This window comes from Callospermophilus lateralis, chromosome 3, assembly GCF_048772815.1.
Source record: "Callospermophilus lateralis isolate mCalLat2 chromosome 3, mCalLat2.hap1, whole genome shotgun sequence".
NCBI lineage: Eukaryota > Metazoa > Chordata > Mammalia > Rodentia > Sciuridae > Callospermophilus > Callospermophilus lateralis.
Window position 1 is genome coordinate 14,324,422 of NC_135307.1, and position 14,425 is coordinate 14,338,846.

General features: G+C 36.1%; 1 protein-coding gene across 1 annotated transcript in view; it reads left to right on the top strand.

Moving 5' to 3' along the window:
• Nucleotides 1-14,425, top strand: part of Catsperb (catsper channel auxiliary subunit beta) — a 135,284-nt gene that overhangs the window by 49,002 nt on the left and 71,857 nt on the right. The window contains exons 7-10 of the mRNA XM_076847917.2: nt 465-560; nt 697-815; nt 1,908-1,940; nt 14,295-14,361. Coding sequence (XP_076704032.2) covers nt 465-560; nt 697-815; nt 1,908-1,940; nt 14,295-14,361 — 315 coding nt within the window. The remainder of the gene's footprint in view (nt 1-464; nt 561-696; nt 816-1,907; nt 1,941-14,294; nt 14,362-14,425) is intronic.

Here is a 14,425-nt window from a genome sequence, read left to right on the forward strand (position 1 = left end):
AAGAAATAGCTAGGAAATATCTAAGAAAACTCATGGAGGATAAGGGTTATTTAAGTAATGTCTGTTTATGCAAACTTGTCTTGGTGTTAAATCAAAATGGCATATTTTGGAGTAGAGTATTATGATCCTCTTCAATATGAACAGAATACTTAAATACAGCTTGGAAAATATTTTTAGGCTATACCAATGCATTAAGAGGCCTTAAGGACAGAACATTCCTAGAGGAACTCTTCTAGGAGTCAATGAGGTGGTTGGCTAAAATCCTGCCTGTAACTTGCAGTTAATTCATCTTTCTAGTGCATGGGAAAATGAGATTCAAACTGAGAAAAGGAGAGTTGAAGTAGGACAGGAAATTGTATTGGAAGATGAGGTGGATTCATGCTCCTGCCCTGGAAGTCTAGCACCATAGAAGTGACTAGTTCTGTGAAGTTGTTGAGTTTTCATTTTCTTTTCTTTCATCGTAGGTGTTTTCATAGGCCTAACCTTTTCTGGATTTTGGAATTATAGTTCTACCATGTGGTATGATCTGACAGAAAACATCTATACTTCACTTCATGAAGGTAATTCCTCTAGCTTCTTTTATCTACAGCCTTTCACTTACAATAACTTGAACAGTGTTTATGAAATGTCTTTGCTTTGCTAAAGAGCTCACTTTTTTTCTTACTTTTTAACCCAGGGTTTGATTTCTTCTTTTAGAACATTCAGGGCTTTCCTTGATTGATATGGTTTTAACAAATCATGTTTTAGTTATTCTCACATCTTTGGGCGTTTTTGTAAGTAAAGATCTTCGCTATCCTTCAGGCAAAATCCTAAAGGTATGTAAATCACTTTGTAACTAATCATTAACCTTAAATTCTGAGACATAAAAAGAAATATTTGGCATTTGAGTTACATGTGGTATATCCTAGAATTAAAATGCTTCTTCCTTTTAAAAAAGTTGCATAATATAGCAACTTTTTCCTTTGCCTTACAATACTGAATATATAATTTGAAAATGGTGCCAGTTTTATTGATGTATGTATTTATAGTAAATTTTAAATATACACATGTAGAAAAGACATTATCTACCTATGTATTTTAGCTGTGTGTTATGATTTGGATGTGAGCGGCCCCCCAAAGTTCATGTGTGAGACAATGCAAGAAGGTTTAGAGGTGAGATGGTTCAGTTATTAAAACCTTAACCCAATTAGTGAGTTAATCCCAATGGGGATTAACTAAATGGTAACCCAAGGATGGTAGGATGTGGCTGGAGGAGGTGAATTCCTGGAGGTATGCTTTTGGGGTATATTTGGTGAGCTGAGCTTAGGCTCTCTCTGCTTCCTGATCATCATGGAAGCTGCTTTCTTCTGCCATGATGTTCTAACTCATCTTAAGCCCCAAGGAATGGAGCCATCTGTCTATGAACTGAGACCTCTGAAACTATGAGCCCCAAAATAAACTTTTCCTCCTCTAAGCTAACTAAAGCACTGTATAAGTTTCCAAAATGCTATAAGGTAATTGGTAAAACTAAGTATAGTTTAAAAGGTAATATAAATTAAGATAAGAGAAGGAAAACAAAAGCAACTGACCGAGAAGCAAATATTTCTTATACCTGGTATAACTTGCATGTTCAAGGCCTAGGTTCAATCCCCAGTTGGAGGGGTTGGGGAGGCCTTACAATCTTCATCTCAAATCCTTTCTGGAATTTCATTAAGGTATAAGTAAATTAATAAGATGGTCACACAAAGCAAAGACTAAAGGGAAAATCTCCAGGATATTATATAAACTATGTCAGAGGCTGGTTTAGTGTTTAACCATCCTAACTGATGGAATAGAAAAAGCATGAATTTCCTTTGGTACACTTTAAATTGCTGTTTTGTCATGCCTCTGATATGCAAGCAAAAATTAACGTTTCTCTTTTCTTCCAGTTTTCAAGAGCAGACTTTTGTGGTTTTGAAAGGGTAAGAAGCTTAACATTTCTATGGGTTGGTTTACTTGGTGACCAGATAGATGAAATACAAAACAACAATTCCCCATATAGATTCTTCCTATTACCATAATGTTATTTAGTTTGAACTTAAAAAAAAACAAAAAAAAACTTTCAGCAACCACTAGACAATTCTATTTCAAGGAAGAAGTGGTGCCCCTCCTTGTTTTAGAGGCCAGCCTAGTCCCTTCTCCTGTGCTTTGTATAGCTTTTCTATTGTTATTCAGGTCGTGTTCTATATATTCTCCATAAAGAGAGTCAGGCCAGAATTTGGATAACACTATACTCCACAGGCCACCTACTGTGGTGTCATCTGGGCTCAAGTAGAGAAAGGATTGCTTTTTAAACTTTGCACAAAAATGACATATAATCTAGCCACCTTTCTGCTTCTGCTCTGTTGGGGGATTTTGTTCCAACCATCATTTCCTTTCTCTGTTACAAAGTTTTGTAATTCAGCTAAGTCAATCCAGTCAACACATATGTATGTGTCAATCTGAAAATCACAATCAGAATTATGAGTATTCCTAGCCTTTATCATATGCCATTCCCACTCTGTCCTATGTACACACATGGACTTGTGCACCTTACACCCTCGCTCGTACTGCTAGGAGAAAGGAGCATTTATTTCCCAGGAAACAATTAGAACTGACTGATGTCATACTAATGGAATAAAAAGTCAAAGAGATAACTGAGAAAGCCAGTTAGGCAAAACTGATTTACATTTGAAAGAACAGAGGGAAGGAGGGGGTCCAAGATGGCAGGCCAGAGGGAGGCAGCATTCTGTGTCACTCCATGACTTTGGACTCAAGTAGTGAGGATATGGCTTCTCAGAGAGTGATATTCCTGCTCCTGCACAGGAATCACCGTCACCTTGCCTGTCCAGGGCTCCAGGCCTCAGCTTCGGAGTAGGTCTCCCAACTACTTGCCCACGCAGGACTGCCAGGTTCCCAAGAGGGACCAACAACATCAGTACCCACGCAGAACTTTTGGCCACCACTCGAGTAGAAATCAAGAACACCCATCCCATGCAGGACACCCTGCAGCTTTCTACACATAGGAACTCCAGCCACCACTTCTGTGTGGACCACCACCTACCAACGAGGAGCTCCTCCAGTGACTGCCATCTTGGGACTCTACAGCAGGGAGATAGTCCTGTACACGCACTGGTCTGCCTGCACTCAATATCCTCACCCAGGCTCTGAAGTCAGCGGCTGCATGCCACAGAGCTCCGCTCTGAACTCGTCCTCCACCACCATGGCTGGACTCCCCACACCCGACTCTACACCCCACCACTGAAAGCAGGCGCCTCCATCTTGGGTCACCTTCATCACCATCTTCAGTGGGAGCAACTCCCAGTGTGGAACTCCACCTGGCCAGGTACCCAGTTTCTAACTACCCCCTCTCCCAGCAGCCATTACTCTGGCACAGTGACACCCTGGTTACCTTCACCATCCTGACATTGGAGATGTCAGCTAACAACAGATGACCCAACTATTGGATGAGAAGGGATGCAGGAAAGATACTAATCTCTGTTTCTTCCTTCAAGATTTTTTTTTCTTCTCCCTCCCTATTCTCCCACCCTCACGTCCCCAACAACCAAATACTTTGATGAATTAGGATTTTAAGGACTGCAACACCTGAATAGTATATTACAGTTGTGTTTTATATTCTTTTGTTTGTTTTCCTTTTTTTCGTCACCAACTTCTGTTTTAACCTTTTTAAATTTTTCTTTATATATATATATATATATATATATATATATATATATATATATTTGTTTTATGTACTCTACTGTATTCCCACTTATTTCTCTACTAAAAATCACTTCCTTTCTCTTCTCCTGCTACTTCCTCTTTAGATTTCTCTTTCACAGTTCCTAAGATATAACAACTCTATATCCTCAACTCCTACCTCTTCAGCATATTGTCCTACTCCTTACTTCCAGTTCTTTGTCCACCATCATAAACTGTAAACCCTTTTACAAACCAACTGAATATATTGTAGATAATAATTGAATTCACTATTTCTGTACATTGTGATCAAACTGTAAAAGTTTTAATAGCAAACATTTGTTTTTAGGGTGTATATTGTTTATACTTGGATCTGTTAACATTGTCCTTCACCTCAAAGGAGAGGTATTGGAACCCTACAGGGGCCCTATAGGCCTATTGGGTAAAAACTGTAACACCTCAGATCCACAATGATAAGGGAAGTTACACAAGCAATATGAAAAGACAAGGGAAGAAATGCCCCAAACAAATTAAGATACTACATTACTAGAATCCATGGCCAGCACTGCAGAAGAAATTACAGAGAAGGAGTTCAGGATGTACATAATTAAAATGTTCTATTAATTAAAGGATGATGTAAGAGAGTAAATACAGGCAGCAAAATATCATTTTGAAAAAGAGCTACATAAACAAATGCAGGAAGCAAAAGATTACTTCAATAGAGAGATAGAGGTTCTAAAAAAACTTAAAACAGAAATCCTTGAAATGAAAGAAACAATAAATTAAAAATCAACTGAAAGCATCACCAACAGATTAGACCATTTGGAAGACAGGACCTCAGACAATGAAGACAAAATATATAATCTTGAAAAGAATGTAGACCACACAGTTAAAATGGTAAGAAACCATGAGCAGAACATTCAAGAAATATGGGATAGCATAAAAAGACCAAATTTTAAGAGTTGTTGGGATAGAGGAAGGCATAGAATTGCCAACCAAAGGAATGAGGATTCTATTCAATGAAATAATATCAGAAAAACTTCCAAACATGAAGAATGAATTGGAAAATGAAATACAAGAGATTTACAAGACGCCAAATGTACAAAATCACAACAGATCCACACCAAGGCACATTATAATGAAAATGCCTAACATACAGAATAAGGAGAAAATATTAAAAGCCACAAGAGAAAAAAAATCAAATTACATATAGGGGGAAACCAATTAGATTATGTGCAATTTTTTTTTTTAACGCAGACACTGAAACCTAGAAGATCCTGGAACAACATATATCATGCTCTGTAAGAAAATGGATGCCAACCAAGAATCTATCCAGCAAACTTAAGCTTTATATATGATGATGAAATAAGAACTTTCCATGATAAACAAAAGTTAAAAGAATTTACAACTCGAAAGCCTGCACTATAGAATTCATCTCATAGGAAAAGACATCCACAAACTGAAGGTAAAAGTTTGAGAAAAATCATACCACCTGTCCGAGTCTAGCTCGGGCAGGGGGTCTCAGGAGACTAATGGATGGTGAGGAGTTCGACGAAAGGTGGCGGAGAAAAACACAGACAAAGAGTGAAGGTGTTGAATCCCAATCTTTACTTGTGAAGTTAATCATATATACTTTTCATTTTTGGCAGGCTCACAGTATTTTGTGATTACCAAACAGAAATCATTATTCAAAGAAACAAAATATTATGTAGCTACAATTAGATAAGAAGAATGTATCTTGGCTTATGCATAAGCAAGCATTTTTACTTTCAGTTTACATTTTGCTTTGAACTGTTTCTGCTTAGTTAGCTTTTAATAGTTAAAAATGTCCCAGACTATTGACCTGTACCTTGACTATTCTTTCTTGACTTACTGACTAGAACCAGTGCCACAGTTATGGCAAGTAGTTAACTTGAAAAGAGAGGCTACTAATTTTAATCAAATAAGAATAAGAGCACCAAACCATTGTGCACAGGAACAAGAACAAGTTGCCCAATACCAAGCGCTAATCTGTCTTCTTAATATTAATTTTTCTTCTCTAGATTTTAATTTAATTTCTCAAAAACTTTCTCATTAAACATTAACAATTTACATTCCATAGCTGAATCATTGCATTTAGAGCAAACAGATTTATTCTTTAGAAGTAGTTGTATTAATTAGGAAAGTCATGTTTTTTTCCTTCATACTTGATGGTCATATGAGAAGTCACCACTATACTTATTAACAGGAATATAAAAACAAACCAGCCCATTCTGAGCTCCTCCAGAGGATGGACGCCTTGTGCCATCCACCTCAGTAGGGCCTTGCCTTTGCCTCAGTCAGGGGAGGGGCGCAGCAACCACCCACATGGACTGCAGAAGCAGCAGGGGTTTCTATGCTCATAGCAAATAAAGTAGACTTCAAGCCAAAGTTAATCAAAAGGGATAAAGAAGGATATTTCATACTGCTTAAAGGAACCATTCATCAACAAGAAATAACAATAATAAATTTACATGGCCCAAACAATAGAGTGTGTACATTCATCAGACAAACTCTTCTCAAGTTCAAGAGTCAAATAGACCACCACACAATAATTCTGGGTGACTTTAACACACCTCTTTCACCACTGGATAGCTCTTACAAACAAAAGCTGGAAAAAAAACTACAGAATTCACTAATGCAATCAATAACTTAGATTTGACTGACATATATAGAATATTTCATCCTTCAATGAGTGAATACACTTTCTTCTCAGCAGCACATGGATCCTTCTCTAAAATAGACCATATGTTATGCCACAAAGCAACTCTTAGAAAATATTAAAAAATTAGAGATACTACCCTGCATTCTATTAGATCATAATGGTATGGAATTAGAAATCAACGATAAATAAAAAGCTCTTCCAACACCTAGAGACTAAATAATATGCTACTGAATGAACAATGGGTTACAAAAGACATCAAGGAGGAGATTAAAAAATTCTTAGAGGTGAATGAGAACACAGATACAATTTATCGAAATCTCTGGGACACTATGGAGGCAGTACTATGAGGAAAGTTCATTGCGTGGAGTTCATTCCTTAAAAGAAGAAAAAGTCAACAAACAAATGACTTAACATTACATCTCAAAGTCCTAGAAAAAGAAAAACAAATCAACACCAAGAGCAAAATAGAAGACAGGAAATAATTAAAATCAGAGCTGAAATCAATGAAATTGAAACAAAAGAAACAATTGAAAAAATTGACAAAACAAAAACTTGGTTCTTTGAAAAAATAAATAAAATTGACAAACCCTTAGCCATGATAATGAAGAGAAGGAGAGAGAAAACTGAAATTACTAACATACACAGTGAAAAAGGAAATATCACCATAGACACCTACAGAAATACAGAAGATAATTAGAAAATATTTTGAAAACTTGTACTCCAAAGCAATAGAAAATATGGAAGGCATTGAAAATTTCTAGAGTCATATGATTTTCCCAAATTTAATCAGGATGATATACACAATTTAAACAAATCAATTTCAAACGATGAAATAGAAAAAGCCATCAGAAGCCTACCCACCAAGAAAAGCCTGGGACCAGATGGATACACAGCTAAGTTCTACAAGACCTTTAAAGAAGAACTAATACCAATATTCCTCAATTTATTTCAGGAAATAGAAAAAGAGGGAGCACTTCCAAACTCATTCTGTGAGGCCAATATCATCCTGATTCCAAACCAGGCAAAGACACATCAAAGAAAGAAAACTTCAGACCAATATCTCTAATGATCATAGACATAAAAATTCTCAATAAAATTCTGGCAAACTGAATACAAAAACATATCAAAAAGATAGTGCACCATGATCAAGTGAGGTTCATCCCAGAGATGCAAGGTTGGTTCAACATACAGAAATCAATAAATGTAATTCATCAGATCAATAGACTTAAAGATAAGAACCATATGATCATCTCAATAGATGCAGAAAAAGTGTTCAACAAAATACAGCACCCCTTCATGTTCAAAACACTAGAAAAATTAGGGATAACAGAAACACATCTCAACATTGTAAAAGCTATCTATACTAAGCCGCAGGCCAGCATCATTATAAGTGGAGAAAAATTAAAAGCATTCCCTCTAAAAACTGAAAAAAGACAGGGATGCCCTCTTTCACCACTTCTATTTAAAATAGTTCTTGAAACACTGGCCAGAGCAATTAGATAGATGAAAGAAATTAAAAATATACAAATAGAAAAAGAAGAACTCAAATGAGTACTATTTGCAGATGATATGATTCTATACCTAGAAGATCCAAAAGATTCCACCAAAAAACTTCTAGAACTAGTAAATGAATTCAGCAAATTAGCAAGATAAAAAATCAACACCTATAAATCAAATGCATTTCTGTATATCAGTGACAATGCATATCATTTCTGTATATCTGAAAGGGAAACACAGAAAACTACCCCATTTACAATAGCCTCAAAAAAATAATAATAAAATACTTGAGAATCAACCTAACAAAAAGAGGTGAAAGACCTCTACAACAAGAACTACAGAACGCTAAAGAAGATGAAAAGATCTCCCTTGTTCTTGGATAGGCAGAATTAATATTGTCAAAATGACCATACTACCAAAAGCATTGTACAGATTTAATGCAATTCCAATCAAAATCCGAATGACATTCTTCATAGAAATAGAAAAGGCAGTCATGAAATTCATCTAGAAAAATAAGAGACCCAGAATAGCTAAAGCAATCCTTAGCAAAAAGAGTGAAACAGGTGGCATCACTATACCAGACCTTAAACTATACTACAGAGCAATAGTAACAAAAACAGCATGGTATTGGCACAAAAAAGACTGGTAGACCAATGGTACAGAATAGAGGACACAGAGACAAACCCATATAACTATAGTTACCTTATATTAGACAAAGACGCCAAAAACATATATTGGAGAAAAGATAACCTCTTCAACAAATGGTGCTGGGAAAACTGGAAATCCATATGCAACAAAATGAAATTAAACCCCTATCTCTCACCATGCACAAAACTCAACTCAAAGTGGATCGAGGACCTTGGAATTAAACCAGAGACCCTGCATCTAACATAAGAAAATGTAGGCCCAAATCTCCATCATATTGGATTAGGCCCCTACTTCCTTAATAAGGTTCCTATAGTGCAAGAATTAAAATCAAAAATTAATAAATGCATGGACTCAAACTAAAAAAGCTTCTTCTCAGCAAAAGAAACAATCAGTGGGGTGAATAGAGAGCCTACATCTTGGGAGCAAATTTTTACCACTTGCATATCAGATAGAGCACTAATCTCTAGGGTATATAAAGAACTCAAAAACCTAAATACCAAACAACAAACAGCCCAATCAATAAATGGGCCAAGGAACTGAACAGATACTTCTCAGAAGGTGATATACAATCAATCAACAAATACATGAAAAAATGTTCAACATCTCTAGCAAGTAGAGAAATGCAAATCAAAACTACTCTAAGATTTCATCTCACTCCAGCCAGAATGGCAGTTATTAAGAATACAAGGTGAGGATATTGGGGGGAAAGGCACACTCATATATTGCTAGTGGGACTACAAAATGGTACAGCCAATATGGAAAGCAGTATGGAAATTCCTTGGAAAACTGGGAATGGAACCACCGTTTGATCCAGCTATCCCACTCTTCAGTCTATACCCAAAGAACTTAAAAACAGAATACTACAGGGATGCAGCTACATCAGTGTTTATTGCAGCACAATTCACAGTAGCTAAACTGTGGAACCAACCTAGATGCCCTTCAGTAGATGAATGGACAAAGAAAATGTGTTATATATATACAATGGAATGTTACCCAGCAATAAAAGAGAATAAAATCATGGCATTTGCAGGTAAATGGATGGAGTTGGAGAACATAATGCTAAGTGAAGTTAGCAATCCCAAAAAAACAAATGCTAAATATTTTCTCTGATATAAGGAGGCAGGTTCATAGTAGGGTTGGGAGGGGGAGCATGGGAAGATTAGATGAACTCTAGATAGGGCGAAGAGGTGAGAGGGGAAGGGAGGGAGCATCGGGTAGAAATGGGGGTGTAATTAGATGGACATCATTACCCTAAGTACATATATAAAGACATGAATGGTGTGAATATAAGTTGTATACAACCAGAGATATGAAAAAATGTGTTTATATGTGTAATATGAATTGTAATGCATTCTGCTGTCATAACATAAATTAGAATTTTTTAAAAAATGAACAGAGGGAAGTACAATCAACCCTCCTATCTGCACTTCACCTCCACATATTCAGTCAACTATAAATTAAAAATATTAGGGGTGAGAATTGCATCTGTACTGAACAAGTAGACTCATTTTCTTGTCATTATTACCTAATCCTAAGTAGTGTAACAACTATTTACATATTCAGATTGCATTAAGTAATCTAGAGATGATTTAGACAAGAGGATATGCCTGTTAGTTATATAGAAATACTATGCTGTTTTAGTACAGATCTTGAGAGTCTAATATCAACTTATATGTTTTCTGTCTATGTAAGTAAAAATGTAATATACTAGACAAGGATTCTTGAAACAGAGATGTCTTAGTCAATTTGGGCAGCTATAACATAAATATCATAGAGGGTGGCTTATAAAGAACAGAGATTCCTCATAGTTCTGGAGGCTGGCAAGTCTGATTTCAAGATATTGGCCATTTCACTGTCTGGTGAGGGTCATTTTCTGGTCTGTAGACAGCTGTCTTCTTGCTGTAACCTCACATAGCAGAGTTGCAAGACATATCTCTCTGGGTTCTCTTGTGTAAGGGTGCTAATCACATGTATCTAACCATCCTCGGATCAGATAAAGACACCTAAGTCTCAGCCACCTGATCACCTCTCAAAAATGCCATCGTACTGGAGATTAATTTCAACATATGAATTAGGGAGGAACAAAAACATTCAGTCTGTAGAAAGAAATGTCATGTTGCAAGGGAAATGAGAATTTCTGACATCTAAAAATTATTTTTTAATAGATGATACATTCGTGTAATTAAAAACCGAAAAAGTTATATAAAGACATAAACTGAGAAGTCTCACCCCTGCCTACCTGTGTATACTCAGCCTGTTTTCCCTGTCCCTTACAAGTAAACATTCCATATGTTTTTAGTGTTTTTAATGTAAATTCAAATAATTTGGGCTATATATTTTTCTCAGGTTTCTTACACTACATACAAGTATACTACAGACATAACTTACTTTCTTCATTATTAATATAGCACAGGAAAAAGTCCATACTGGTACATGAAGAATGACCTCTTTTCTTTCTTTTTTTCCCCCTTGTTTCTTTTTTATAGCTGCAAGTATGCCAACTTACCAGGGTTTATTTAACCTGTCCCCAGTTGATGAATGCTTGTGTAATTTTCCACTTCTTTGCTGATACAATGTTGCTGTTAATAGTTTTGTTCCTATTAATTGTATGTGGCCAAGGATATTGGTACGATGCACTTCTAGAACTTGGACTGGCAGAGTAAGGGGGAAATGCTTATGAAATATTTTTTAAATTTTTAAATTTCCATTTATAGAGGTTTTACCATTTACAAGGATTTATAACAAATCCTATTGAAACAAAATATCTCAACAAATCTCAGGTGTGGTAGTGATAAAAGGAGGGAAATCCAAGTGTTCTGAAAATAGGGAGGTATTGGGGCTAGGGAGGAAAGAAAGGGGAAAAATGAAATTATTCTTAAAGGTATAGGGATTTACCTTTGGATAAGACCTTTTGTGTAAAGATTGACTGGAGGAAAAAAGATGTCAGGCATGGGATATATGTAGCTTTGGGGGCAGTAGTTGAGTAGTTCATATTTGGTGATTTCTCCATTCAACAATTTTTTGATCACTGACTATAATCTATGCTTGTTCGGACTTGTGGTATTTCACAGTGCCTAAGGTAAAGTCCCTATTCTTACATAGCTTAGCATTCTATTGAGGGAACTAGATCATAAACCAGTACACAAACAAATATATAATGAGATTTTTAGATAGTTGTAAGTGCTGAAACTAAAGCAGAATGAGAGAAAAGGAGATTCAAGGGAAAACAATATTCTGTTTAAAAGAGGAGGGTTAGAGCATCCCTCTCCATAGAGGTGAAACTTTAGCAGCAGCTTGAATAACTTGAAAGAATAATTGACACAGCACATCCACACCCTGTGTAAAGCTCTAAACTGGGAAATTGGCATGAGGCAAAATCTGTTACTTACCCACAAAAATGTGTTTAAATAGAAATAGTATGGACTTTGGGTCACTTCTTTAGGGATGGAATTCAAAGTCCTGTGAGACTACAAGATCCTTTGTGCCTGCTCACCTCCTTGAGCCATCTCTCCAGCCATGCCCAGATACTTGCCTTCCCTTAATGTGTCCACACTTCTCACAAATCAGGTCTCTTGCAGGACATATTTTATCTTCTTAGCATGCACTCCCTCTCATTCTTTCTGTTTTAGAAAATTTCTTCTCACTCTCCAGGAGTCCCTCGCTAACCACCAGGGTAACCCTCCCGTGCACTCGCAAAGCTCTCAGCACTAATTCCTATCGTTCGACTCCCTGTTTTGTCTGTGCAGACACCTGGTTAGTTCCAAGATTTTAGGTTCCAGGCCAAGGGCTATCTTGTTACTAATCAGTTACCACATTGCCTTGTACATGGGCAGTTTCAATAAATATTTGATGAATCCATGAGTGAATAAATGACAGACTGAATTCAAATTTTGGCTAATTTATTACCATGTAGCATATAACTTTGAATGAGTTCTATAACTCTCTGGATCTCAATTTCTTTGTTTTAAAATGGGCAAAAAAAATCTATCTCTTAGAAGTAAGGTAGTTAAATAAAAATCTTAGCATAGTACATAATATAATGTGGCTGTTTTTCAAAAAAGATAGCCCACTCTAGTAACCATTTTACTATCTATAAATCCCATAACATCATTTTATAAAGCTCAGGAATAAATAATAAAATTTACTTTTTTAAAAAAGGTAGTTGGATTCTTTTCCAGTGCAGATAGCCAGGAACTTTCTGAAGACAAATGACAGAAGCCAAATTAAAGCTAATTTTAGCAAAGGAAAGAAAGTTATCGACTCATGTAAATATGGAATTCAAGGGATAAAGCTGGCTTCCAAACATGACTGGGTTCACTCCCCACCAGATATCTGGAGGACTCTGTCATTTCAACTTTTGGTCCTGCTTTCCTTTATGTTAGCCACCATGTTTGCAGATACCAAATTAGCAATCCCAACAGGAATAAAGACACCCAAGCATCTTAAGGCTGATTTTCACGATTCACATGACTCAGATTATATGTTCATACCTAACCAATCCTGTGACTTTAGGTCAGACCTGGGTCATGAGCACATCCTGGGATTAAATTATTCCTAAGGTTAATCACAGGGCTGTTTGTTTTTTTAAATCCCAGAAGAATCTAAAGAGGCAGAATAGGAATACAACTTGGGGGGGGGGGCGCAGGTGGGGTACCCAGGATTGAACTCAAGGGCACTTGCCCACTGAGCCACATCCCCAGCCCTATTTTGTATTTTATTTAGAGACAGGGTCTCACTGAGTTGCTTAATGCCTCACTATTGCTGAGGCTGGCTTTGAACTTGCTATCCTCCTGTCTTAGCCTCCTTAGCCACTGGGATTACAGGCATGTACCACTATGCCCAGGAGAAGAGAAATATTTCAAGGCCCAATAAAGATTTTATATTAAATGCCCAGATATTATAATGATAATTACTGTATCCTGCAAATCTGAAGATTTATCTGAGAACTCAAAAAGTTTTATTTGATTATAATACCTGAACTTGAATGGCAATAGAACACCAAATACATTGTTGTCTGTTTCATCTTATAAGACCTTCTGTTTGTTTTTTACCATTTTTTATTGAGCCATATTTCACATACCATAAACTTTATCTTTTTAAATTGTATAATTCCATGTTGTTTTGTATTTTTACAGAGTTGTCTAACCATCACCACAATTTTAGAATATTTAAAAGGTTTTTATGCACAGATGATATAGATGTTATTATTGTGTCTATAAAAGTGTAAGAAAGTCTCCCTGTGTCTCAACAATAATTTGAAAGTCAGAATCTTCTCGTAACAGAATCATCTCAAATTGCATATAAGGAATACCCAGTGCATACCATCTCACTTCCTTTGAAGCTTCTCTCATGACCAATTTTCAATACCTTTTTCTTGCTGCTACTTGCTGCATTCAGGCATCCGTGAAGGCTCCTTAAACCCAGCTGCAGCTAATGCAGAATGAAAGATAAACCTTTTATGACAGACTAAGGGCAGATGCTAGCTTCAGAAAGATGGGTCATAGACAATAGCATCTTCAATAATGCAAACTAAGTCGTGCAATTTCTCCTCTTTGTATTCCTTTTTTTGCGTGTATTGTTCAAAATCTGCATTCTAGCTTCTTATTTTCATTCTACAACATTTTATTTCATTTGCATGCAGTTTTCCTCTCTATTTGCCTCCCATCCCTGAATTATCAAACCTTGGAATTTTTTGGTAAGTTGTTTTTCTGTTTTATAGCTTAAGTCTACATGTTACTTAAGTGATATTTTCATTTATCTATTTTTATAGGTTGATTATATCAAAGGAAAATTATGGTATAATGAAAGATGTTTTGCCAACAAAGAACATTTTGAAGGTAAATTTTAGTTAACTATATATTAACAGGTTTTTTCAATATATATGATATATAGAGATTAAAT